The sequence below is a fragment of the Halichoeres trimaculatus genome, unplaced genomic scaffold (genome assembly GCF_033239565.1).
Source record: "Halichoeres trimaculatus isolate MK-OKI-2021-1 unplaced genomic scaffold, fHalTri1.1 fHalTri1_scaffold_8, whole genome shotgun sequence".
In the NCBI taxonomy this organism is placed as follows: domain Eukaryota; kingdom Metazoa; phylum Chordata; class Actinopteri; order Labriformes; family Labridae; genus Halichoeres; species Halichoeres trimaculatus.
Genome location: NW_027437186.1, coordinates 23,646,964 through 23,673,385, shown reverse-complemented (window position 1 = coordinate 23,673,385; position 26,422 = coordinate 23,646,964). Strand labels below are relative to the sequence as shown.

The 26,422-nt window shown below is 41.0% G+C and overlaps 2 protein-coding genes across 4 annotated transcripts in view; both read left to right on the top strand.

Annotated features, from left to right (window-relative positions):
• Nucleotides 1-16,223, top strand: part of dachc (dachshund c) — a 24,098-nt gene extending 7,875 nt beyond the window's left edge. The window contains exons 2-11 of one of the 3 annotated variants that reach the window (XM_074676144.1): nucleotides 976-1,085; nucleotides 4,058-4,168; nucleotides 7,773-7,951; nucleotides 9,355-9,475; nucleotides 9,585-9,692; nucleotides 12,752-12,948; nucleotides 13,612-13,762; nucleotides 14,274-14,402; nucleotides 14,579-14,683; nucleotides 15,775-16,223. In XM_074676144.1, the coding sequence (XP_074532245.1) occupies nucleotides 976-1,085; nucleotides 4,058-4,168; nucleotides 7,773-7,951; nucleotides 9,355-9,475; nucleotides 9,585-9,692; nucleotides 12,752-12,948; nucleotides 13,612-13,762; nucleotides 14,274-14,402; nucleotides 14,579-14,683; nucleotides 15,775-15,812 (1,249 nt within the window). In that variant the 3' untranslated portion in view covers nucleotides 15,813-16,223. Of the gene's footprint in view, nucleotides 1-975; nucleotides 1,086-4,057; nucleotides 4,169-7,772; nucleotides 7,952-9,354; nucleotides 9,476-9,557; nucleotides 9,693-12,751; nucleotides 12,949-13,611; nucleotides 13,763-14,273; nucleotides 14,403-14,578; nucleotides 14,684-15,774 lie in introns of all 3 variants that reach the window. The other 2 variants (XM_074676142.1, XM_074676141.1) reach the window with 2 other exon arrangements.
• A 3,182-nt stretch (nucleotides 16,224-19,405) lies between these two features.
• Nucleotides 19,406-26,073, top strand: ubac2 (UBA domain containing 2). Its single transcript, XM_074676663.1, has 10 exons — nucleotides 19,406-19,619; nucleotides 20,020-20,144; nucleotides 20,317-20,436; nucleotides 20,765-20,871; nucleotides 21,375-21,498; nucleotides 21,628-21,675; nucleotides 21,902-22,010; nucleotides 22,160-22,302; nucleotides 22,456-22,602; nucleotides 24,415-26,073. Exons 1-10 carry the CDS (start codon nucleotides 19,589-19,591, stop codon nucleotides 24,520-24,522), a joined length of 1,062 nt encoding a protein of 353 aa, XP_074532764.1. The 5' UTR covers nucleotides 19,406-19,588; the 3' UTR covers nucleotides 24,523-26,073.
• Nucleotides 26,074-26,422: the final 349 nt, after the last annotated feature.

Here is a 26,422-nt window from a genome sequence, read left to right as displayed (position 1 = left end):
CCTTTCTGCTGGGTAATTGATGAATTATATGCAATATGCAAATGAGGCGCCATTAATCTCCTGACTGACAGCTTCGTTTATGGGGCCTTAATGACGGCTGGATTAGATTCTAATTAAAATCTGCTCAAAGACACCCCACGCTAGGAAGCTGCTGCTAGTCTATCTCTCCCCCTCTTTTTTGTTTTTTTTTCACTCTTTCTCAACATCTCCTCACCTTTCTCTCCATCTCTGTCCATTTTTTTTTATTATTTTGAACTCATTCTCCTGTCTTTACTTAATCTTCTAAATATCACTCTCACACACATCTGTATGCACAGACTCATGAGCACACTAACCCACAGACTCATGCAACGCAGCGTCAGCTCGGTTTTAAAAGGAGATGAGCCGCGCTGGTTGTCATTAAGCCTGATGTGGCCCGTGTCATTTCCCCTGTCAGGACATTCACACCGTTTAGTCAGAGCCAAAGTGATGTCTGACAGCTTTTCACATACTTCCTCCAGGATTGATTGAGCATGCCCGGCTCAATCAAACCATGTGAATCTGCTCATAGTCACAGCTTTTACTGAGGGAATCTGTGACATGGCGGGAAAGAAACAGAATGAATGACCAAATAAGGAAAAGATGGTAGAGAAAGGAAGGGAAGGAGGTAAGCAAACACATTTAATAAGCAGTTAAATGAATGAGTAAGCTGAACAGTAATGAGGTGCTTTATTGATGCCATAGGGAAACTTGTTTTTTGCTTGCTCGTATCCACGGGGAGGTCAGATTTGCAGCATGGCAGCCTTCCTGGAAGCGCTCAGGTTTCAGTGCTTCTGCTTGTTGACGCTTCAGCAGGATAAGAGGTTTACAGACTGAAGGACACAGTTCCTCAAATCGGGCCACCCATCTCAGGCTCAGCAGGAAAAATGGCTGCGGAGTGAGTGAGGTATTAAGCTGCCTAATGGCTAATGTTAACTTGTGCTTTCCTCCCCACAGTTCGAGGCCCGGACGACCGCCCAAGAGGCTGCAGAGCGTGACAGAGGGTGGGACACACCACATGTTGTCCCACAGCGGTCTGGTGCATGCTGGGATCATGCCTCCTGCAGGTGACCACCCAAGCCTCATCATGCACATGCAGCACAAACTGTTTATCCATGACCCCAAGCGGGACAAAGAAATAATGTCACACAGGTGCAATGAGGTATTAACTGCCACCGATTCAGGAAGAATCTTTTACTTTCTGTTCGAAACTTTGTGCAGAAACACTTTGAGTATTCAGAAAACCAGAAGATTTCCATATGGATGCAGATGATCTGAAAAGCTGGTTGATTTTATGCTTTTATGCACACATTGACCAGAAACAATAGTCCTGCTATCCTTTAAGGAGTAAGTGTTTTTCATATCAATAAGACTATTTTTGAAGTGACATAGAGCTCATTTGTCCAACCAAATGGCTTTTTTAAGACCAGTATTTGAACATTAAACAAAAGAACTATTAAATATAAAAGATGAATCAACAAAATATAACATAAAAGTAAAAAACAAAAACACTGAAAATGTAAACATATTATTTAGAGAATGAAATAAAAAGTTGTAAAAGTGTTGTGAACACATGATACCCAACTTTAATTATTATTTTCCCACAAATATAAGTTTGAATTTTTTTTTTTCCATACTTGTCAATACACGTTGTTTACCAGAACTACATATCAATAGTATAAATCCAGCTGCATTTAAACTGTTGACAGTGCTATCACTCATTTTACTACTGCAGTTAATTTCATTTACTTGATCACTGGAAGATTATCTTAGTAGTTTATTGTAGAACTAGTATTTTTTAAGTAGCTTAAAAGGCTAAAAGTACTTTGTTTCAAAGATCCACCCGACTCTCTAACTCCCTCTTTTTTCACAGACTTCTCCTAAGGTCAAGGTTTGTAATCCTTCAGACCTGAACAGAAGTCACAGTAAAAATCCCTGTTTTGGCTCCAGGAGGTGTTGAAAGGAGTGAATTGGAGTTGCATTGCCTCAGCCATCACACTTCTTTTTGGTTAAGTTTAAATGTGCTTTTTTCCCCAACTGCTAGAAAGTAAAAGCAATAACCTGACACCAAGCTGAGTTACTGGATAAGTTAAAAGAACAGGTTTCTCATGCAGATTAGATACAACAAGAGCTGCCTTCGCATTCCCCTGCAGACCCTATCGAGACTCATTTGATCTCTCATCAATAGCTGGAGGAGGCGGGGCTTTGAGTGTTGATTAATTAAATTACCATACACACTGCTTACACATCAGAAACGACTCATAAGCACATCTTTTTTCAAAAACTGGATTTTTCATCCACAAAGTTGTTTCTAAAACTAAGTACCAATTATCGTTTTTCTGGCCTCTTGGTTTTATAAGTGTTACAAAATCACATAAGAACAGAAGTTATCGAAACATATTTTTGGTGTTCATAGCTGCCGTTCCTCTTGTGTAAATAACACTTACAACCCATTTAATGTGTCTTCAACTATGAAATTAAGTTTCAGGATAATTAAATTGTTTATAATGTAGAGACAGGAGGAAAATTAAGTGAAATCTCTTTATATCTGTAATGTCTTAATGTCTTAATCAATTGTTTTTATTTTGACTTTAAAGAAACAGTCATAGTCAACTGCCTGCTGCATAAATGCCAAAGCGCTGCTTGTTCTTGTCACAAACAGTTGTGTGTGTGTGTGTGTGTGTGTGTGTGTGTGTGTGTGTGTGTGTGTGTGTGTGTGTGTGTGTGTGTGTGTGTGTGTGTGTGTGTGTGCGTGCAACCGGGAGAAAGGAAGAAAAGTAATTGTTGGCACCTCACCGCTCTCAAAGTTGCCCTTGGCTTTGTGCTCTTCACTGCAACCTGATCTTTTCATTCCCCGCCTCAAAAGAAGCCATTTTCTGTTAGCTCTGCTTCCTCTCACTGTTCAAAGGTGCTCGAGTGTGTATGTGTGTGTGTGTGTTTTGTGTATGCGTTTGAGTGTTCAAGAGCATCTTTCTCAGTGGGAAAAGAGTCTTTTTCCACCAAAGGAGAGGGCACGGCGGCAATGTCAGCGCCACTGATTAGAACCGGCCACATGAGAGGCGAGAAAGAGACGGAGAGAGGGAGGACATTTGAGGCGTAAAAGGCAGGGAGAATCTTTGATGTGATCCTCCTTAGTCTCCTTTCCTCGCCCTCTTGCACTCACACACACACACGCGCAACACGGTGGCTTATGTCCCGCTGTGATGCTGACATTTTGAAAAGGTAAAGTAAGGAGAGGGGAAGGGAGGAGAGAGGAGAGGAAAGAAGATGAGAAGAAAAGGAGCAATTTGTTGTGGTTGTCTTGACTCTTCAGCTCAGACTACCATTGTATAAGGACAATAAAACACTCTGGAGTTCATTCTGCTTTGAATGTTTAGATGTATCCAAGATCAGGAAATTAAGACTTAGGGTGTGTTTGCATTTCCTTGTCAGTGTTTGCACAGTTGCGTGGTTTGTCCAACTTTAATATTCACTGTGTTTGTCTGCATTAGTGCTAGAGATATTTAATTTTCTGTGGTATAAGATAGAGTTTTAAAGGTTACTCTGAGGGTCAAACTACCTTCTGAGGTTCAGGAGAAATTAAAATGCACCTCAGCTCTGCTGCCACATTTAGTCACTCTCTATTTCAAATCATCCAAAAGTACACAACCTTGGTTAAAAAGTATCACCACTTTTGATCTGATGCGCCTAATTCCTGCTGATAAAGAAGTGTTTACTGGCTAAAAGGTGGAGCTGCAGCCGCCTTTGAGTGTCGTCCTGTGTGCTGTGCTGTGGGCTGTGATGTCCCTGTGTGGGAGAGATGAATGTCTTGGCTTGTTCCTATCACTGCTGATTCCCTGGCAGACTAAACGGCCGGTGCAGCGGTGCAGTCCGAATGAATGGCCGGCCTCTGTCTTTCCATGACAACCTCCAGCCTACCCACTGCTCTAATCCTCCACCGGGGCCATTGATCTGCCTCCTTATTGATCCCTTCTCTTTCTCCCTTTCCTTCTTTTTTTCTTCTTCTTCCTTTTTGTATCTGTCTCTCGTTCTCGCTTAGATCTGTCTGCCCTGGCCAAGAAGATCAAGCTGGAGGCGATGGCCAGTTACCACAGTAACCACCAGCATGGGCGACCAAACGGGGAGAACGGTGACCACAACCCTGGACTAGGTGAGTTCAAAACCTGTGCCCTAATATTTCACCAAAATCACATAACACCTGCCAAAGTTTTTTGTCTTCACATAGTTGAAAATTCAAACCAAAATGATAATCATAGCTGTGGATTTAAAATTGACCACAGCAGAAATGAATAAGTACTTCAGATGAATTAAGAAAGGAAGGAAAACTCAAAGCTCCTGTAGGGAACTCCTAGTATATGTTGATTTGGCGCCCCCTGTGGACAAAGTTATACAGCCTTTTTTTCTGATCGTATCCAATGCAAATTAAGTGAAGAAAAAATCTAATCCAGAATCTTTGCTGTGAAAAATGTTTCCTCAAATTTGTCTCTTCATGTGACACCTACCCCCCCACCAACAGTCTCAGACAACAAAAATAACTATACACCAAATGCCCATTTTTAAAATATTTTTTATTACATTTTAAAGCTCATAAAGAGACATCAGTATTAATGTCAGTGTGTTCTATTACCACATACAAACTCCTCACATGAGCTTTAAGAAAGATTTTTGTTTTTGTTGTTTTGTACCACTTTTATTTTCTGATGAATGCCATTAAGTGTGATTTTTTTTACACCATTTTTGTTTCCTTTGCAGTGTAGGATTCAATGAGATTTAGGGTGTTTCCAAAGGGAGAAAAAAAACCTCTTGGTCATCTGCTCTGCAGCCTCAAAGTTATGCCTGCATCATTAGCACACATTAGTCATCACATCAAGAAAGCAGAGACCCAAATAAGCTCCATTACTCACGCTCAACATGGCATATTGTGTCATACTGAGTAACATTTGATGAGGATTTACTGGAAGGAAGTCTTTGCTTTTCAGAGCTCTCATTTTCAGATAAATCACTGTCTCTAGAAAGCGCAGAATCACTTCATATTGAATTGAATCCCCTTGGCTTCTTGCTTTAACTTTTGGTCATACGTTATAAAAATTGCCCCCTTAACTGAGAACGATCCGTGGCTTTAGAGCGGAGGAGAGCGGCCAGTGAAAGTGGAGCACCGGCATACGTGAGCGAGCATGCAGGGATGATAGAGAGATGAATAAGATGAGGGGCTGAAGCCAAATCAATAGTCTTCTCTCTAATTCACTATCCTGAATGCAAACGACAAATGCCGGACAATCGATGGAGGAACAGACACACGCATGCGCATGCACGCTGGCCGAAACACTCACACACACGCAGACCAAATCAGACTCACCGCCCCCACTGTTATCGACAGGTTAAAGCGACATCAGTGTGTTTAGACAGATGACAGGGCTTATAGAGCGTCTGTGTGGAATACGCTATCAACCTGGGCCACACACATACACACTTATGTTGCACATGCTGCAAGGGGTTTTAGTGACAGAGATAGAAAATAAGAAATCATCCATTCTTGTTTTAGGAATTAAAATGCGACAGAACTAAAATCCACATATGTTTGAGTTTTTTTCTACTCTGTTTGGCTTTGTTTTTGTGTGTTTGAGTGTGTAAATTTTTCTCTTACCCATGCCTGTAAACAACTCATGTTTAGCATTGTTTACCACTGTATACACTCGGTTTTGACTGCCAGCATCTGCGCGCAGTTAGGTGGCATGGTAACCACGAGCCATTATAAACCTGTAAAGCTTAATCACTGTTAATGATAGAGTCAAGTGGAAACACACACACACAGACACACACAAACAAACACTCACACACACAGAGCCAGCAAAGCGAATACATGCACACAATGTGCTTTTTCCATACTGCCACCCACGGCCTTATGGGAAGGATGGGCCCCTACCAGAGCTCTAACCACTACAAAGGCAATCTCAGATTACACACACGCACACACTCACAAATGCTGAGTGTGACACCTTATGGGCCGGGGAAGAGCGGAGAGCAGCCATTTCTGCATTTAACAAGATCTTCTGGGAAATTTACAGTAACTGTTTGTTTACAGTAATGGTTTGTTTGGATAAACATAAGAGAGGCACTTTGACTTTTGATGTTTTTTAATGAAACATAAGAGAGAGTGATGGGAGGGCAGAGCGAGGGGGAAAACAGAGTTAAGAAGACGGAGGCAATGGGAGTAAAAATGAAATCTAAAGGTGGGGGTTGGGGCAGGAGCAGGTTGGGGTTGGCTGGTGGGAGGGGGTGACAAAAGTAGAGCGCTGGCTGGTGTGTAACCCAGGCTTGATATTTGGAGTTGGCTGCTAGTTGATTGTCGTAGCATCTGGTTATTTAGCTCCATTCAGACTGATCTTTTGTTTGGATTGGTTTCTGCTCTGGGCAAGTGAGAGACTAATCTGCCAAATGCACAAAGCACTGCACATATGTCCAGCGAGGCTTGACTCATAAAGTCAACGCCTCACTCTTTATTTCTAAGTTTGCCTTTTCATTTTCTTTCTTCCTCTCCCCTTTTCTTTCTTCCTCTCCTTTTCTTCTATTATTTGTTCTATTTCATCTCCCCTCTTTGGATAGCCTTTTTTTGTTTCCGTCCACTCGTTCTATTATTTGTTACAATTGTGTGGAATACAGTCCAAGATTTTTCCCTTTGTGTTTATAATTACCCAGCGTGCATTGCTGGCCCAGCACCAGGACTGCCATCAGCTTCTTTTGTTCCACTTCCTCCCTGTGTTTCTTTTGTTTTTGTTTTTCCTTTTATTAAATGATAAATATTTATGTCATTTTCTCCCCCCACCCTCAACCCCCCCTCCCAAAACAGGATTGTTTGTTTCATGAATAGAGGGACTGAAACAACCCACTAGGGTGCTGTTGGGAGGAAGGATTTTCTTAAAAGATAGTGGATGCTTGTCTTAAAGAGAGGAGTGTGAACAACAGATTGGCCGGGATAATAAGACTTTGGTTCGAATCGCCGAAAATGTGTTGGATTATTGTCAAGAAAGAAAAGTTTGCCAGTTTGTCTTTATTCCACAGAGGCTGAATTTGTGCTTTCGCAGGTGACACGGAAACCATTTGAAGAGTGCAAACAACACATTCAAGTCATTGCTGTCTTCACATCTTTGTGTTGTAATGAGCAGGACAAGTGTTTCCCCTCTCATGTCCTCTCCTACTCTCTCCCTGAGCTTATCTTTTTCCACACTCAACACTTCTAAACCCCTGATATGCACGCTATCACACAGTTCTTGAGTTGTAGTTCACAGGGAGAGCAGTCATCCAGGTAAATCTGACATCACAGAGGAATGATCATGGTGCAGTTTCAATCCCATCATCAGATAAAAAAAGACACAGTTTGCTTTGGATCAAATCACAGAACTGAGCAGAGGAAAAACTCTAAGTTCTGATGGCTTGATTAAATGTTGGAAAAGAATTCATTGAGTTTTTGCAGGCTAAAAAAGAGCCGCATGAAACTTAGACAACATTTTACAAAATAGGAGTATGACAACAACAGACACACAAAAAATGTATTAATAGACACTTTAAAACACTCATGCAGGTCTGCACTCATGACCAAGCATATAGAAACTGTATAGGCCTACTAACATTTCAATGACCTGCAGTTCTTACCTGTACAGTCAAAGTAGCAGCACACTCTTACTGTACTCTGCTGTACTCATAATTCTTCCTTATGTCACTTATTTACTGTACTTTCACTTATTTTTCACCACTAGTTTTGGATCAGTTGCCCTTCATGATGATGTCACATCCCCTGATCCCTGCCAGCCTGGCACCGGCCTCCGTTTCCATGGCGATGGGCCAGATGAACCGACTGAGCACACTGGCCAGCATGGCCAACATGGCGCAGCTCCACGCCAAGCCCCCCGCCAGGGCTCCCACCTCCGTCATTAAGGTGAACTCAGAGGCCCGTCTGCCCCTTGCATTCTACCATCAGCCATTATTCTTCTCAGAAACATGGAATGAGACTTTCAGATGGACATAAAAGAAAAGAATAGATAGCCTTGGAAATAGAGGTGTTAATTTTAATTAAGATATTTGGAAAAAAACTTAATTACATTAAAGCTTCCCAACTTTCTGAGGAGTTTCACTATTCAAGTAGAAAACAACATCAAATTTACATCCTTTTGAATTTTCTTCTTATTTCAACTATTGAAGAAACAAGCAGCTCTAAATCAGTTTTCCCTTGGTTTAAGGGGAAATCCAGTACCCATTTTTACATTCGTAGATATTTTCCAAACAGACAGAAATTTCTGAGCAAAGTTGGTCATTTTGCCCCGAACACTCCTCTGTCCAATACTTCCCTTCTTTAGTCCAACTAGAGGAGGTTTAGAGGATGATGCATTTCCAGAATTTTCTTATCGTGTCAGCCCTCACACTGTTACATCACAGCATGTCCTCATCAGTCACAGGAAGTACCGTCTCCGGTCATAATCTTAACGATGCAGACCATTGTTTCAAAAACTCTGGGCTTGGTCCCAAAGGTTGTTTACGAGCTTTTTTGAAATGAGCTTAAATTTTCCAGTAAACACCAAAGAATGTAATGATGTAGAGTAAATATGAGCCTGTCCAAAGATGTCAAATTCTCTTTGAGGGAAGTTGAAAGTAATAATTAGAAGTCCATCTGTTTCACAACATTGTTTTATGTTTACGTAAACGTTTTTAAATTAAATAGTTGAGCTAACAGGCAAGAACTGCCTCAAGGGGAGCTTGTACACTAACATACTGTATGCTAACACTGCTGCTAACCAACAGCTACATTACCATCAATTTCTTGAGGTGCAAAGGTAGTAAGCTCTTTCTGGCGTTAACTTTTGATCTTTGAGCTTTCAAAATTTTTGTTTAGTGTCCAGTGAATATGATTAGCATGCCAAAGAGATAAAGTAAATCTGAGAAATCATATCAGCCTTAGCTAAAGCTGCACCTAGCTTCTTTTACTGTCTTGTTAAATGTAATTTGAAATCTATATTTTAGATTAAATTTTATTAAAATAAGTGTTTTTTCATCAATATAAGAAAATAGAAACAGCTGTATCCAGTCATAAACAAGCATAAAAGATAACTTTTAGCTGTCATCATGGCAGCTAATGTTAGCCTAGCTAAGGACAGTGGCATTACCTTCCTTTGAGCCTAATTTCACCCTTTGTGGTTCTTGCTTTATTTGAGAGGAAATGATTAATTTTCTTTCTTTTCATGTTTTATACAGTTTTTTCTTTGGGATTTAAAGATTTTATTGTTCTGTTTTTTTATTTAACTTTTACTCTTGATCTGTAAGGTTATCATTACTCTTGTTTGTCAGGAGCGAGTGCGTGACAGTCCCTCCCCTTCTCCCTCATTGGAGGAAGCTCAGATATCTTCCAATCACAGCAGCAGTGTGTCAAGTTCACCATCGCACACAGAACGCACTGCAGAAACCACACGTATGTATTCAAAAGCATACCTGTGAATTTAACCTGTGAAGGATATTTTAGAAAGACTTTTTTCTTTCTGTTTTTGTTCCAGACTCACTGGATGATGGCGTGTCATCAGGTCACAATCTGCTGGGACATTCCCCCGGTGTGGTGCCGACAGCTCGAGAGACAGATGTGACCTCCCTGGATTACAGCAAGGAGAACAAGAGGGGCCACACTGACAGAGGTGAGATACATTATGAGTGTTTATAAAGCTTGAGTCAACCTTCATTTTACTTCAGCTTCCAACAAATGAAAAGACACTTAGGTAGGTTAGGTAGCGTGTTAGCTCCACTTTAGTAAGTTAGTCATACATTACACTAGCTCAAAGTCAGCTTCCCTTTAAGGGTGAAATTCTTGCAGTTTTCTGTGATTTCTTGTCACACTAATTAATCATTCAATGAGTATTAATGAGTAATGATTATTTCTCAGACAAATCAATTTCTTTTGAAGAAGGTCCATCAATAAAGTACAAAAAGGTTTGTACCGTTTCCATCCAATCCATCCATCTCGTCATCATTCACTTGTGGCGGCTGTGTGTCAGTTTATTTAACACTGTTTCCAAAGAGAAAGGCTCCCTAATGGTTTGACAAAAAAGAAATATCTCAGTAACAGGTCGATAAGGATTCACAGGCTCACCCTTCCTCTCCTCCTCCTCGCTGTCAGTGGCCCCCCCGGCTTCCCACCGCGCGCAAAGACAAATAATTCTACAAAACAGGGCTCCATTAGACCAGGAAGCAGTGTTACATTAGCGAGCCATTTGCCGGGCCGCGGCCTAACGAGCCAGGCGGCCTCCCGCGCTCTCAGCTGGACCTCATCTGCATAACGACCGCCTCCCTGTTGTTAGGGCCCGCGTTGCCACAGCGCTGCAACGTCAGTTGTTTGGTTCTCTCTGTCAGGGAGGTTTGCATTAGCTTAATGAGGACTGCTCAAGGACAAACAGTCAGCAGAAATCTCCAGCAAGAGAGAGGGAGAGGGAAAGAGAGGGGGAGTTTGTATGTGTGCACACGCTAAATGTATTCTAATACTGAATCACATTATTCAGTAATCGAATCTAAAAATCACAAAGGCCTCTCAGGTAAGGCTTCAGATGCTGTCAGGTATCTGTGAAGATATTGACAAAACAGTGATGGCACCAGCAACGTGAATGCCATGCATCACACATTGCATTTATGTAATTGATTCTCAATTGATTTCGCTGCATGCAAATGAAACACATGTGCGTTTGCTGGATTGCCAGCTTTTGTGTTTGACCTACAGCATCACAGGAGAGGTTTATCATGGATTGAAGAGAGTTTCAAAGAGCTCTCCAGCGCTGTCACCCTGTCAATCCATCGCATGATAATCTCTGAATGTGTGTGTGCACTGCAGTTTTTGGCTGTGTGTGCTGTTTCAGTGGTCTTTGAACAACGTATCCATGCAGCAAAGATCAGAGGCCATCCCTGACACCTCACTCCCATTAACCAAACATCAGCAGAATTTTATTCTCTCTCTGTGTCTCTCTTTCCTCTCCCCTCCTCCCTCCCGTTCTCTTCCGCTGACTGGCAGTCTTCACGTGGTGAAGTTCATTAGCCCTGGGGACGGGTGGGAGAGGAATAAGAGAGATGAAGTTGGGAGAAAAGAGAAAAACAGACAGTGACCTTGGTTAGGGAGATGGGTAAATGATCAAACGAGCTGGCAGCCGTGCGCATGTGTGTGTGTATTTATTCCAAACGTGTGTGTGAGTGTGAGGTAAAGTAGGCGTAAAACAGTAACTCAATAAAGGATCAGTCACATCCAAGGAGCCTGGGGAGCCCACGCTGCTGACTGCGCACTTCAGCGGCTACGAGAGTGTGTGTGAGTGTGTGTGTCTGTATGTGAGCCACGGGAGTGTAGTTGGATGCCCTCCGCTGAGCTCGCCAGCACCTGCTAATTACCTTTCTCTACAGAGCAATGCTTTTAGCAAGAAAGAGGGAGAAAAGAGAGGGAGAGAGGGGGGTACTGCTTCTCATCTGTGAAACACCTTGAATGTGACAGTTGCCAAGACGTGAGGCCGAGGAGAAGAAGGGGAGGGTGGGTGGATTTGGAGCAGAAGATGCTGTGGTCAGCTAAGTGGAGAAAACACTGTCATTTGTCACAGACGGAGAAAAGTGCCAGATATCACATCGCACGTTCACACTCGTCTCTGCTCCAATAACCGGCGAACTCCCAGGATGTCTCCGTCCTCAGTGGCTCAGATGACAGTAGAGGGAGCGAAGTGCCTGATGTGGGTAAAAAAAAAAATGCAGAAAACGGCTAATCTTCTTCTCCCCCACTGTCACGAATCGGGAACACGCAGTTCTCAGGTTTACAAACAGATGGTCATCCATAATGCAGCTTCTTAGCTGTTTTTACGGGAGATGTCAAGCTGTGATGCATTATCAATAGGCAGAGTGCCATCTAATAAAGGCTAACCACATTTTCAAAGCCCAAACCAGGACTCTGGCGTATGTGAACACACACTAGGTAATTAGTGAAAACACCTTTTTACTATTAGGCTTGATGTGTTCAAAAGAAACTCATCAGGAAGCTATGAATACAGAAATCTACACTGAATGTTGATTCATGTTAAACCTCAATGCATAGGAATGTTAAAACTAAAAGGAAAGAATTTACATCTTTGATCTTGGAGTGGGAACTTGTGGTATAAATGAAAAAAAAGAACACTGATTGTAAAAAAGTTCAGATCACCATGTGTTTGTTTTGTCTCAGTCATCTATCATATGAATGAAATGTGCCACAAAGAGAAAACGTGTGTACAAACAAATATTTAAAAAGCTAATCCAAGGTTAAGAAATCCCTCTTTTACATGTAGTCCTTTGAGAAATCATAGAAATTGAATCATTAACTCAAAAACATGTTTGTTTTGAAGGTGTCAGAGCCTCCTGCTGTGTTTTACTGCCTCAAAGATCCGTCTGGTATTACATTTTTTCCACAACCGTCAACTAATCTCAACTCAAGAACAAAACAAACACTGCATTAGTCCATATCTCTGTGCATGATCAGGGCCTTCCCTTCCTCAGTCCCTCTGTTACTGTTCAGGCTACGAGTCCTTAAAAAGAGGTTGCTGATAGATTTTATACTTTATGTTTGCTTTTCATTCAGCTGAACTGTTTGGGTATGTTCAGATTGATATTAAGATGTATGGCACAGAGGAATCACAGCCTTTTCTACCCAGAAGAACATTGACCTTACTGACTAGACTTCAAACTGTCTCTCGCCCTGCAGACACAAGCTCCATGGCCACTCACACAAGCAGAGAGAGCTGTGATAGACAAGTCTACCAGAAACCCCCGTCAGGCAGGGAGGGCTGTGAGAGGGTGTCTCACCCCGCGGGACAGAAGCTCCCAGCAGGTCTCCACCACGCTCCCTTTATCTTCCCGGAAGGCTTGTCCTCCATAGAGACCCTGCTCACGAACATCCAGGTGAGGCTCTGCCGGGGCTTTATTATTATTATTATACTTTGAGATGAATAGGAAGGGAGATGAGCCACTCTTTGGGATTTCCTGAAATGGTAAATAGTGGAGCAGGCAGACATTTAGGATGTAGAATAATTGGGAAGGGCGTGTTCTGACCTGCTTCTCAGATTTAACATGTCTTTGTTAGAGTAGAGTCATTGAAACACTCTTTGGCTGGTTTTCAATAGGGTTAAAAACATGTTTTTAACCTTATCTGACCCTCGAGAGATTGCAGTTACTCTTTAAGCATGTAGCTAAAGATTAGTGAGCTGAAAATTTGATGGTTTTTTTTATCACATCTTCTTTTCCTGTCTGACTAAATCCAGGTTTATTCAACAGGGTGAAGCATTAGACTCAAATAAGGCCAGAGGAGGAGCTTAAATCTTTTTTATCTTTTACAGAGAGGTGCTCATCTTTCTCATATTTACTCTGGCTCATTTGGATTTATGATAAACTTTGAAGTTTAAAAACACATTCTCTTTGTTAAAGTGCCATCAAAATGCAAATGTTTACACAAGATTAGAAGGTTAGCTGAATTAAGGCTTCTCTCTGGTGGTTGAAGAAGACAGACGTCTCCTGTGCTTTACGTTCAGCGTGTAACCTGTTGATGTGTGCCTGTGTGTCTCCAAGCAGGGTCTGCTGAGGGTTGCCATAGAGAACGCCCGGGCGCAGGAGAAGCAGGACCAGCTGGAGAGGACAGAGCTGAAGATGGAGCTGGTCCGCGAGAGGGAGCTCAGAGAGACACTCGAGAGGCAGCTCAGCATGGAGCAGAAAAACAGAGGTAGGTGGTCACATGGAGATGAAAACAGCAGAATCAACCCCCGACTGTCAGTGTTAATTTTAGATAGTTTTACCTGGAAGTGGCTCTTATTTCTGCTAGTGTACTTCTGAAAGCTGGCATGGCTTCGATTTTTACATCTAAAATCTGAGAGCTCTGCTAAATAAGTTAGTTGAACTTGGTTCTCAGAAGACAGGTGAGAATGTAGACATTTTTAACATGGAAAACATGGAAAGTGGTGTCCTTGAATTTCACATAGAGTCAAGTTTACTTAATGAATAAGTAAAAAGAGAGTTTTAAAAAACAGCCCAAGCTCATCCCTTCAACTGGAATCTCCTGGTATTAAAATCCAGGAAGGTCAGGAAGCAGGGAGTCCACACAGAAGTGTAATAAACTTAAGTTCTACAACAACAGAAACATCTACAGACAAGATTAAAACATTAAAGCGTCTGAATGATTTGAATTTCGAGCACATGTATTTTCTCTGACAGACGTTTCCTTCTTCTCTCTTTAGTTCTGATCCAGAAACGCCTGAAGAAGGAGAAGAGGAACAAGAGGAGGCTACAGGAGGCTCTGGAGGAGGAGGTCAAACTGCGCGATCAGGCCGAGCACACCCTGCTTCACACTGCAAACACACACACAGGTACACACATGCACACACAGAGCAGCCATCAATGAGTTAATCTTCTTTTGACTTGCAACACAGATTAAATCACATTCTCATAATAAATGTCAGCGGGACTTTGGTACAACATAGCCTTGACTGTTCATTTGCCTCTAATTATTAAGTGCCCTTATTAATTAATGATTAAATTCCAGGCCATCAATCATCGGCAGGCCCTCCTCACACAGAATCTGTGACCCAAGACGTGGATGGGAGCAACCATGATGACAACAGGCTGGAGTCCAAGGCGACAGTACAAGGTGCAGAGAAATAACATGCTTTCTGAAGCAGCTTCGGTTAAACTGTTGTTACTGTCAGTTATTAGACAGAAAAGCTGCTGTAACTGCAAAAAATAAATAAACCTGTTGTTTGAATTGTTTGCAATACTCAAATATAAATGGCATTTAACTTCTGAAGAATTGTGTGTGCATGTGTGATCTCGACTTAAAAACAATGAATTAACTTGATGATGTTTTAAGGGAACTACATCATTTTTTGGAATTAGTTCTCATTAGTGGTGAAACAATGATGGCTATTAAATCTAAAAAAAGGTAAACTATAGTCAAAGTAACATGAAGTATTCTATGTTACAATGACTAAAAGAGATGTATGGCAGCTGCACTAAGGAGAAAAGATTCCCTTTTTTCACCTTCTTGCTCCTTTTGATGCTCAACTGACCAGCCTACTGGAAGGCTTTTCACAGATTTCACAGGGAGTCCGTTCCTGAGAAACTGAGCAAAATTAAATGAAGCGTGAGGAAGTTCAACGAGGCTACCCTTCTAATGGAGACCGGCCTTTTTAATATATTTATTTCTCCAACATTATTGTCTTCAGATTAATGAGAAAATCCCACATGTAACATCTTGAACAGACAGAAAAAGAAATGGCCGTGATCTTTAGCCCGGCCTCATCAAAAGGGAGCATGGTTTCCAGCCCACCTCGTGCCAGGACAGCGGTAGCAGACAGCGTGCTTGTTCAAAGGCAGTTTTTAATTGAATGTCAGTGAAGCAAGAAGAGAACTGGCCACTAATTAACGGCTGTCTTAATTGTCCTCGTGACAAGTTTGTTTGGACATCATTTGCATAATTAACACCCAGTAATAAATCATTTAAAGGGGAATTGTCTGTCAGACAGCAGGGCAGGATGTGGATCCTTTGTGCCAGGAAGTTTTATCACCAAAAACAGGGATCAGGGGCCCGAGAGCCTTACGTGATGATGATCTTTTATTTAAGATCAGGGTTGTAGGAGACCATGCAGTATGCATTATAGTCATTTTTTCATGCAGTAAAAATAATAGAACAAATTCAGTTTCATTTTTTTAAATGAACCTAAATGTCTTTATTGATTTCAGAGGGCAGAGTTTTTCTCCAGACAGCAGGGATGTACTGAAGACAAACTGGATGGATGGATGCATAAATAGAAGAAAAAAAATGAAGATTCCACTTTTTTAATAAGAGATTTCATCACTCAGTCACAGCCCTGGCATCTCAAGAGGACTCCCCCCAGCTTTTCAAGAGCGACATTTGAACACATCCACCGTCCTCTTTGTTTAATTTATTGCATTTGTCACAACACTATGGGGACACTTCTTTATTCTGTTTGACAATGTGTTTCTTTCAGTCAAGGGTTTTTTAGATCCACGAAGAAGATGACCATAGCTGTTTTTGTCAGTGCTGTTTATCTGAACACACGTAAAAAAAAAAATAAAAAATTGTAACAGAGTCGTGTACATAAATATAGTCATCATTTCTGTTTTTATTATTATGAAGAAAATAATGGCATGTTGTACAGTCAGTCAGTGACTTGTATTGTGTATGTTATGCAGTAGTGCAGTTTGACAATAACAACAATACAAATCCTTTTTATCAAACTGTCTCAGCTTCTTTCTTTATTTACAAATCCTAGAATTTATTATTTTTGTTGTTCTCTTAATAAAACAGATTTCTTTCTTTGACTTTCTTTTACAAGCGTATCCTTCATCTCTGATATCAATAAACTAGTTGAGATGTTTCTAGGAAAAACAACACACTTCTGCTCGAAGTTAACATTTAAGATTTCTTTAGTGTGCGTGTGGAGGAGGAAGAGAAGGAGGATGATCATGTTTTTTTTACTTACTGTGTGTGAAAGCGTGAAGAGCGATGTTACATTGATTGCTGCTCCATTTTCAAAACATACACGTAAGTATTGGCGTACACACAGGGAGGCAGGAGACAGGGTCACAAGTGAGCTGTCCTTTAGTGAAACATGATGACGATGCACTCACCCTGTCTCTGTCTGTGACTTTATTCCTCATTTTTTATGATACTGGTGTGAGATTTCAAAAGCCAAACATCCGTCTTTAGGTGTTTTCTAATTAAATGAAGAAATCATATATTCTTTTCATGTCCTGGATCGGTGCCTGCCAGTGTCATTGAATATAAATCAAATGTAACCCACATGTTTTTGTTTTATTAAGCACATTTGAAGGCATCATACACTGATGTAAGGCAAAAACAAAAGAGTGTGTGGATGGAGACTACTACTGCATCAGAAGGCCGAGGGATGAATATGCTACAACTTATGTAAGGGCTAGAGCCTCATTACTGCTTCTTGTTGTTTATAAGACAATGATTTCCTTCAAGACATAACAAAAGATGCTGAAAATACCAATTTGAAAGCAGTAGTCAGTTTTCAAAGTCTTGTGTAATATATGTTTCACATTGTTCCAAAATTAAACATCTTCACAGAGGACCTGATTTGGTATTCTTGTCAAAATATGCAGTGTGCCATTTCCTGGACATAAGCAGATAAGCTGTGATGCAGGACAAAAAACAATACCTCTCCTGCCCGCAATTCTTCCTGAATACAGAGTGGCTGACAACTGAATAGCAATGATTCACGCAAATGAATGTGTGAATGAGTCATCAGCTTTTCAGATGACCACCTCAGAGGCTGTCTTAACTAAAAAGGTTTGTGATTTCATTCAGTGCCGCTCTTCTGTTTCAAACACATACACACACACACCCGCACACACACATACACACACACATCCCTCACAATTCACTGAGTGGCATTGTCCTGCCGAGAGATGTGTAATGGAAAAGATAAATGGAGGATAAAGCTAAGGTGACAGGGCCGAGCATGCATGTGTGTATGTGTATTTGCATGTGCATGGGTGCGTGTGAGTGTGTGTGTGTGTGTGTGTGTGTGTGTGTGTGTGTGTGTGTGTGTGTGTGTGTGTGTGTGTGTGTGTGTGTGTGTGTGTGTGTGCCCGCATGTGTGTAGTGCACAACAGACCAGCAAACCATCTGCTCATCTCCTCTTAATGAACAAAGCAAACAGCAGGAGTCAAGGCTGTCTCCAAATCTGGAGTCTCTTTATTGGTAAGCACACACAAACACACATACACACATCCACAAACACACATCTCCGCGCTGTTTAATCTGATTATCTTTGATTGAGAACAGGGGCAAAGCAACCTTTTTAGACCTCACTCCTACATCAGTGACAGAGAAGGTCTGAAACACAATTAGCAAGCTGTTCCTGAGCTCTGCTTTGCAGTCACATCTGACCACAGGCAGCCAAATAGACCTAATGGGTGGGAACTAACCAATGGGAACTAACACACCACTGCTTCTATGGATGAGGGGGAAATGCAACACTATTAGACAGCTGTTCACCATATCTTTTCAAATGTACTTGGACGTAACATAAGCATTGGATCAATTGCCTCAGGAACAATCACAGCCGGGCATGACGGCAGGCTTTATACACATGGTTTGATGTGAATAAAAGTGGCAGCCTGTGGTGTAAGACAAAGCAGGGCCTCTGCATAGGAAGTCTGGACCTTGACAAGATATGACACTGCCTGCATAAGGCCAGAGGACCATAAGAAAAAGTCATTAATGTGGACTTTGTGCAGCCACATCCTGCTCAGGGCCTCACAGATAATTAACGCTGTTACCACTGTGACAGGGAGCTGACCACATGGCTTCAAGATGAGAAATACTCCCTGCCTGCTGCTGTAGTGTATATGAAACCTATAAACGCCTGTAACATACAGTGTAAGTGCTCATAAATGATAAGGATATGAATCAGACATTATCAGACGGGAACTCGAGGGCCTTCAAACACCCTCTCCGAGCTGCATGAGAGAACAGCAGGGTGTCTCCATGGGTAAGGAGACTGCCCTTCACCTGCTGTAACGCCTCAAAAAGAGACTCTAAATCCCAGCTGCAGGGGTGCTGCAGTGGTTCTACCAGTGCTCAAAAACACCGGGGTGTGGATTTCTCCGTGGTCAAAAGGCAGATGATATCTTTATAAACCTACTCTCACTATAGTGTTGGGGCATTTTATTAAGGCATTCAGGTACCATGATACTTCAGAGACAATTTTATTGTAACAATCCCCTGAATGTACCACATTTTACTTCAAATGAATCACATTTTCATTTCTGTCTTAGGTTTCCTTAATCTATGTTTTTAATGTTTTTTTTTTTTCTTATTTTATTTTTTGCTATTTCTTTCATTAAGCACATTTTCCTTAAAACAGCGTTACCAATAAAGTTGGAATTAAATATTGTATACCTGTTCTAATGAAATGATGGTGACAATGTGATTTATTCTTTATAGAAAAGGGTTGTATATTGTCCAAACGTTGGCTATCAATTTTTCCTTTGAATATCACAGTGAAAATAAACCACCGTTAACCATTACAAATCATGATCATTAAAATATATATATTCTTTTATTTGGAATAAGTATGTAAGCTGTTAAGTATGTACACTTTGAAATGAACTAAACTAAATCAATTCATAATGATTCATAATGGTCATTACAATGAATAATTAATTAAATATTTGTTATTTTTTGGCCCCATTTCAGTCCTAACTGCGCACTTGTGCACGGGCATCATAAAGATTGATATCAGTAAAACCAATCTAACCTGCCCTTAATTTTGAGCAACAGCGCCCTCTGCATGTCAGTTTTTGAGCTCACGCCAACGTAATGCAAACAGACACCTTTTGGGCTTCTCAGGCTACTGTAGGAGTTTCCCTTCCCACTGTCTTTCTCTTTCTAGTCACAGCATGGATCCCCTTTTAACTTCATTTCACTGTTTTGGCGTTGGTTTTGGATTACCTTCCGCTTAACAGGCTTCGTGAGGATTCCGTTACCAATTCAGAGACCATGTTTACCACCACCGGGTCACGGGGCCTGTGTAAGTAGCTCGTTTTAACCATAGCCATTAGCACTGTCCCTGCTAACTGTTAATGTCAACGGCATCGACAGGTAGCTTAGCTTTTAGGTATTAGCATTGTACTGTCATTCATTTACAACAGGCAGGAGCTATTATGTACAACCGCTTGAACTTCCTTCGAACCCTAAATTCGTGTTTCATTTAGCCTGGTTCCCTTGGCCCGTATGTTGTTAGGAATACACGATGTTATGAACATAAACTCAGCGAATGTTCCCTTAATATGTGCATATTTAACGGTTATTTACACTGTCAGTCTTCTTCCGCAATCTAAATTGTTGCTCAGCTCTCACAGAGCTGTTGGCTGAAGAGTGCGGTAGAGTTTCGCCATGGTCATGATGTTATGTGTTTGTGTTGGGCACAGACAAGGCTCCTCTGTCTAAAGGCCTGCTGCTGGTTCTCAACGGGCTGACTGTGATGCTAACCCTGCTGCCACAGTACCAGGAACTGTTTGAATACAACCTACAGGCTGTCATAAAGCAGCACCAGGTGGGTCTCGTCCATCTTCAGAGGGGAATAATGGACCAATCAGGACTCCACTACTTCAGTCATACTTTACTTCATTATTGAGATTATGATTACTATGGCTATAAGATAGGTCTTTATTACATTTTTGTGATGTTTTTGTGTGAGTTTAGAACTGTGCTCTTGCTTTTTGTAGATGTGGAGGCTGTTGTTAGGCAGGCTGATCTGTCTTGATGTGAAGGATGCCTTCTGTAGCAGCCTGCTCATCTATAACTTCAGAATCTTCGAGAGGAGGTTTGGCACCAGGAAGTTTGCAGTAAGCAACTAAAAAATTAACACATGAAAACACATTTAATCATCTTGATACCACAAAAATAAACAAATAAAAAAAAAGAAATCTGGAGTTCATGTAGTGCAATGAGTGAGGAGTTGATCTTTTCATTGTTTGCAGTTTATTTCTTTTTCAGCTTTACATGACATGGGTTAAACCATGATTATCATCAGTTGACATGAGGTTTATCTGTTCAGTCGCTTTTCTGTTTACATTCTTACACATGGTCCTATTACAAATTAAATTAAATTAAATTAATGAATATTGTAGTGGAACATATAATAATAACATTTGTACTTTTTCCTCTCTCCAGTCTTTCCTCTTGGGCACTTGGTGTCTCTCCTCGCTCTTGGACTTCCTGTTAGCCCAGGCTTTCCAGTTTCTGTTTGAGTATGAAGTGGAGGAACTACCAGCAGGACTGTGAGTAGTTTGGTCTCTTTAGTTCCCAAAGTACAGTCCTCTATAGTCAGCTGTACTTGCCACTGACAACCCTATAGTAAAAATATGAACAGGGCAGGGGTATTCTGGTGTTTAGGGATGTGTTTGATTTTCAAGAATAATATTTAAATCATGTGTAACCATGTAAGCTGTGGGCAGCATTAACTTTTATACATTTCTTAATCCCTTCATGTATTATATTTTGGTAAACAGTGTTTGGTTGGTGCTGGACTGTGACAGCAGCTAAGAACCATCATCACAAAAGGAGAAATAGAATTTTCTTAAGAGACTTAATGAAACATTAAGTGATTATGAAGGAAAAAATCTTCTCAAATTTAGCACCCCACTTCCCCTGGATGGTGTGTAATAGATTATACATCTTCTGCATAATTTTCTAACAACATATTTGATTGTCCAAGTTTTTCTTTAATACCTTTTTTTCATCCATTCTGTCACTCTTCCCTTTCCTCTTTCCTCTCTCACAGGCTTGCTCCGGTCTTTTCTATGTTTGTGCCTTTCTACTTGTTAATCCCCAGGATGCCTGTCACCCAAGTCCTGGGTCACATCCAAATCACCAACAAGTCTCTGGTCTACATTGTTGGTTTGCAGGTAAGGCCATATCCTGCTGGCTTTGAGATGTGAATTTGTTCTGTTTCTATCTCGTGTGCTGTAGTTGAAATCTGGAGAGTACTCACTTGACAGCATATCTTATTGTTTTTTCCTCTTTTTGTGGCACAGCTGTTGACATCAGGCCCCTTCATGTGGCTTCTTGCACTCAGTGGACTGGTGAGAAGTGAATCTCTATACATCATTCTATTTTGAAAATAGGGAGTGTATTAGTATCTCTGCACTTAGTTCTTAGTGAGATCAAAACAATAAGCTAAAATTGATGACAAGTTTGTTGTCACGTGTCTGGTAGTTGGTATTGGCCTGTTAAATACATTGAAACATTGCTTTGTCCAGGTTTGGCTCTTTCGGTCTTTTCTTTAATATGTGTAAATTTGTTTACTAGATTTCAGGTGGACTGTACCACTCCAACTTTCTACACTTACAGAAGCTCCTCTTTGTACCTGTCTGGGTGTCCCGTATTGGACGGTACATTTTGGAGCCTGTGTTCTCAAGTGAGTCTCACCTTTAGTGACTCTATTACACCTGAGTCAAACAGTTCCTTACTTCAAGTCCTGTGAAAATGTCTTGAGTTATGATTTATTTTTTACACAGTATTTATCTCTAGTCTGACTGCTTATGTGTAAACTTTTGTGATGATCAGGTTCTGAACCAAGCAATGAGACCCCTCTGGGGATGGGTGCCACTCTGGATATCCAGAGGCAGCAAAGAATGGACATGCTGGACCAACAGCTGCTTCTGGCTCAATACAACGAGGCCAGGAGGAATGCCAGACCTCAGCCACAGGTACGTGTGCACACACTTGAAATCACTATAGCAGATACTGACCCTGACTAACACACGCCATGTCTGAATTTAATTACCTTTTATCATTTAATGCTGGTCATTTCATTTGACACATGTATTAAGGATTTTAGTTTTTCCTTTGTGTCTATTGAGCCTGGTTTGCTACAGTGGACCAGGTTGTTTCCCTCACTAAGACAAAGAGGACAGAACCGACCCCCAATGCAGCCCCGACCCCAGGCCCAGACACACCCGTCAACACAGCCACCACTCTTGGACAACTCTCCTGTCGCAGAGGAGCAGGTGAGTGTTCATCTGTTTGGTGGAATTTTCATTTGTTTTAAATTGTTTGTTTAAATTGTTTGTCTGAACTAGAAAACACCAGAAGTGTTGTCTTATTTGTGGACTTATTGAAAAAAAAAGACAAACACAGATCAATTTTAGATTTGGTTCAATTAAATATGTTTATTTCAAACCAAACCAAATCAAACCAAACCAAATTGATCAGCAGGGAAACACACTCCTTAAATGTAATCTGGTTGATAGACTGTTTAATCCATTAAATGGAGGCAGCCTGCGCACTGACTGCTTTGATTTAGATCTGAATACAGAGCCTCGCAGATTCTGCAAGGTGTTTCAAATCTCAATACTGCAGTTTCAACATTGTAGGGCAGGCTCTCCTCTTTTGATGATATCTATTATCCAGGACAAAAACAGAAATTGTGACACATTCACACCATGTCATGCTCGGTGGATATTATTGTTCTGGAGATACCACAGATTGACCCATTTGTTCAAATAAGGTGTCAATCAAAAGAATCTGCCAGGCTCTGTATTCAAATCCAAGTCAAACCAGCCTGTGGACAGGTAGCAGTCAGTTACCAGGTTAAGGTTTAGAAACTCGGTATGTGGACTCCAATTAACAAAGCATGAAAGCAGCTGTACATTTTGGGAACACTTTGTTTCATTCTGTGCACTTGACTTGAGTCCATTTCTTTTCATCAGGAAGGAGTGTAGAGTGTATGTCTACAATCCCAAAAAAGTGACTGGTGTCTGTTTATCATCCCTGGCATTTGATAACTGGGATGGTAGAGTTGCTTGTTTCTATGGTTGTAATTTTGTAGTTGTTTTTACAAAAATAACTAAAGTGAACAAATGAACTAGAAGGTGGATTCAACTTTTTTCAGTTAAACTCCAGCTAGCACTGTCGTAAAACTAACGAAATTAAAAATCTACTCATAAAGGCAAACAGCTTAGCTTGTAAAACATGCTCGACATCCAAGGACTTGTTGTCAAAAGCGATGAGTTCACCGTTTTTATTCTTTTTAACCTTATTGTTCTTTTGGTTCCTTTAATAGCTTTAGTGGATACGCTGTATTTCATTGCATGTTTAGTTTTTAAATGTTTTATCAAAGTGGTAATGTAACTGAGTGGTCTGAGTACGCCTGACTGTAATGATTAAAAAAGGATTTCTATGCACACAGCCAGCCAGATAACCACAGCAGCCTTAACTACAGCTTATGGTAACTCTTCAAGTACTAATGGTTAAAAAAGCAAACACCTACCAAACACGGGGACAGCCTGTTACCGTAGTATTGAACTTATTGAATATTGGACTCTTGCTTCCAATACTTCCACACTGCTAACTTTTTAGCCCCTAATGCGAACTTGCTATGGCGACCCTGATGCGTTGAAATTCCCTGGATGAGTTCTAATCTGATTGTTGAGGTTTGCATCCGAACATCTATGAAGCCCGCATTGTACAGATGAAGGCAAGTTCTCAACCACATCGTCTGCTGAGAACAGAGTTGATCCATTACATAACATGGTGAGGAACTTAAAACATTAGAAACTCAACAGCACCTGGAGACAACCGTTTGGGGAACACTGCTTTTATCGGTGGCACATTAAAGTTTATGGTGTACCTTTATGGATATTACATCACACTTGGCACTACTAGTGATGCTGTTGGACTGATACACTAACTTCTGTTTGCCAAAACTTGATTTTCTCTTTCACCCACGCCTTACTTTATGCAGGACAGCCTTATGTAATATTCCCAGCTGACACTGCCTTCGCTGATGTCTCTTAACTGATGCTTTATTTGTCCCACAGGTTGCACGCTTGGTGGAAATGGGCTTTTCCAGGATTGATGCCCTGGAGGCCCTCCGAGCTTCAAACAATGATATCAACATGGCAACCAACTTTCTCTTGCAACACTGAGAGATACAGCTCAGTAAGAAACAGAGCCAAGTGATGAGAGGAAACGAAAGGAAGAAAGCTGGAAGAGCAACAGAAGCAGAGAAGGCAAAAAGGAAAACAGAGACAGAGAACGACAGTTTGATGGAGGAAAGGAGAGAAGATGAACTATATTTGTACAGATAATCTGAAGGCGCTGCCGCTGCTCTCTGGAGCAGTGTTGAGCTGACCTGACCTGATCTGAGTGCAATATCAGGCCTTTTAATGAAGAAGTATGAAGCACAAAGTGGAAGAGACTTGCGTCATAGCTTTCAGGTAGGCATGAAAGGGGTGTCACTGCTTCAGGCGGATGAAACTCCTTAATCCAAGAGTGAAAAACAGAGAAGCAAAACAGGTCCAAGCTTTCTTGAGCACTGGTAGGCGGCAGGAGTGATGCTGAATTATACCAATCAGTTGCAGTCCTAAAAATCAAACTCAAAGCTGTGTGAGGAACTTTTATCAGATCTACTGTCATGTACTGCCATTCTACTTCTAAGATGACGATTATGTAACCAGCAGGTCAAACCCTGTTAGCAAATCAACTGATTTTAGATAAATTCATGGATAAAGATAAGAAAACATAAAGCTTTGAAATCTGTGTATATCAGAAAACATGATGCTATTTGTCTTTTTAAGTCTTATTATAGAGTAGAAGACATTTTTGGTAGCAACTAAAACAGTGACAAAAGGAATAAAACACATGCCAGAGCCTTCTAGAAGGTGCTGTAGTCACGACTAAAGAATCTGAATAATACAACCTATTAAAATCATCTCCTTTTAATTACAGTAGTTTCTTTGTGTTAGCATTGTTTCAGGGAAGTAACAGGGCTCAGCAACCTCCTGCTTGAGATGCTTTCAAAGACTCTTTAGGCGTTTGTGTCGGCTAAGGTTGGAGCCAGATTTCTTCAGAGCTGACTGCCCCGGCCTGTTTCTGAGTGCATTGTTGGTGCCGTTCAGCTTCAGGACACAAGTTTGAAGGGCTACCTCAGGCTCTGTGAGGAAACATTTGTCCAAGACTGAGTCATATTTACAGACGCACAGTCACAGATGCGCAGTAGCCCTTTCGAAGAGGTGCTGTTTCACAACGCCATCATTTTCTGCTCTCACATGCATATGCACACACTCCTCAAGGTTTATTTATTCAGAGTCTTTTCTCTCTGCCAGCAACTGTGGCTGAATCATCACAAGACTGAAAACAGACAGGAAATATTTATTATGCAATATCACAACAAGAGAAATTTATGGAGACTATGCACTGCATAGCATCAAGTTCGTGTGTATAAATTTTGCAAACATTTTGTGCAAAAGAAGCAAAATTGCAGCCACTGTGTATTGATGTCAAAGACAGATGCTAGTTTTATATTTTGTGAAGAATGATATTGATAATATATGACCACTGAGATGAGTCTGTCATTTGTGTGTATGTATCTTTTAGGGTGATATAATAGTAAATGGGTGTAATGAGGAAGTTGTTGCATGGACGACTTTCCAATGATCTGTAAAGAATCGTGATCTGTGGAATAAATTACCTCGCTGGCTCAGTTGAACGTGTCTCCAAGAGGGTGCTCATTAACTCAACCTCTACTTTAGTTTCACATCTGTGTAAGTTTGTAAGTAGTCAGTTTTCAAATTTAAGTGTGGGAAAAAGGGTTTATTGACACATTTCGACTATCATGATAAACTGCTCTTCCAACGCTGGAGTAGCTTTTCTTTTTTTTAAAGTAATTTCTCCCGACTTTTGTATTTCATATAAAGGCATAAGCATTCACTTTGCTCTGTTTCTCAACCACGTTTTTATAGCTTCAGTGCAATAATGATGGATACTACCAATAAACATTTTAGAGCGCATCATGGCATTACTTTACATTGATCACTTCTACTTTCC

Bases quoted from the DNA above. Each gene is read 5' to 3' on its own strand.
- ubac2 (XM_074676663.1), top strand. From the start codon at position 19,589: ATGTTTACCACCACCGGGTCACGGGGCCTGT. The intron at 20,437-20,764 runs GTAAGCAACTAA...TCCTCTCTCCAG, and splicing joins TTGGCACCAGGAAGTTTGCA to TCTTTCCTCTTGGGCACTTG. The intron at 21,676-21,901 runs GTGAGAAGTGAA...TTTGTTTACTAG, and splicing joins TTCTTGCACTCAGTGGACTG to ATTTCAGGTGGACTGTACCA.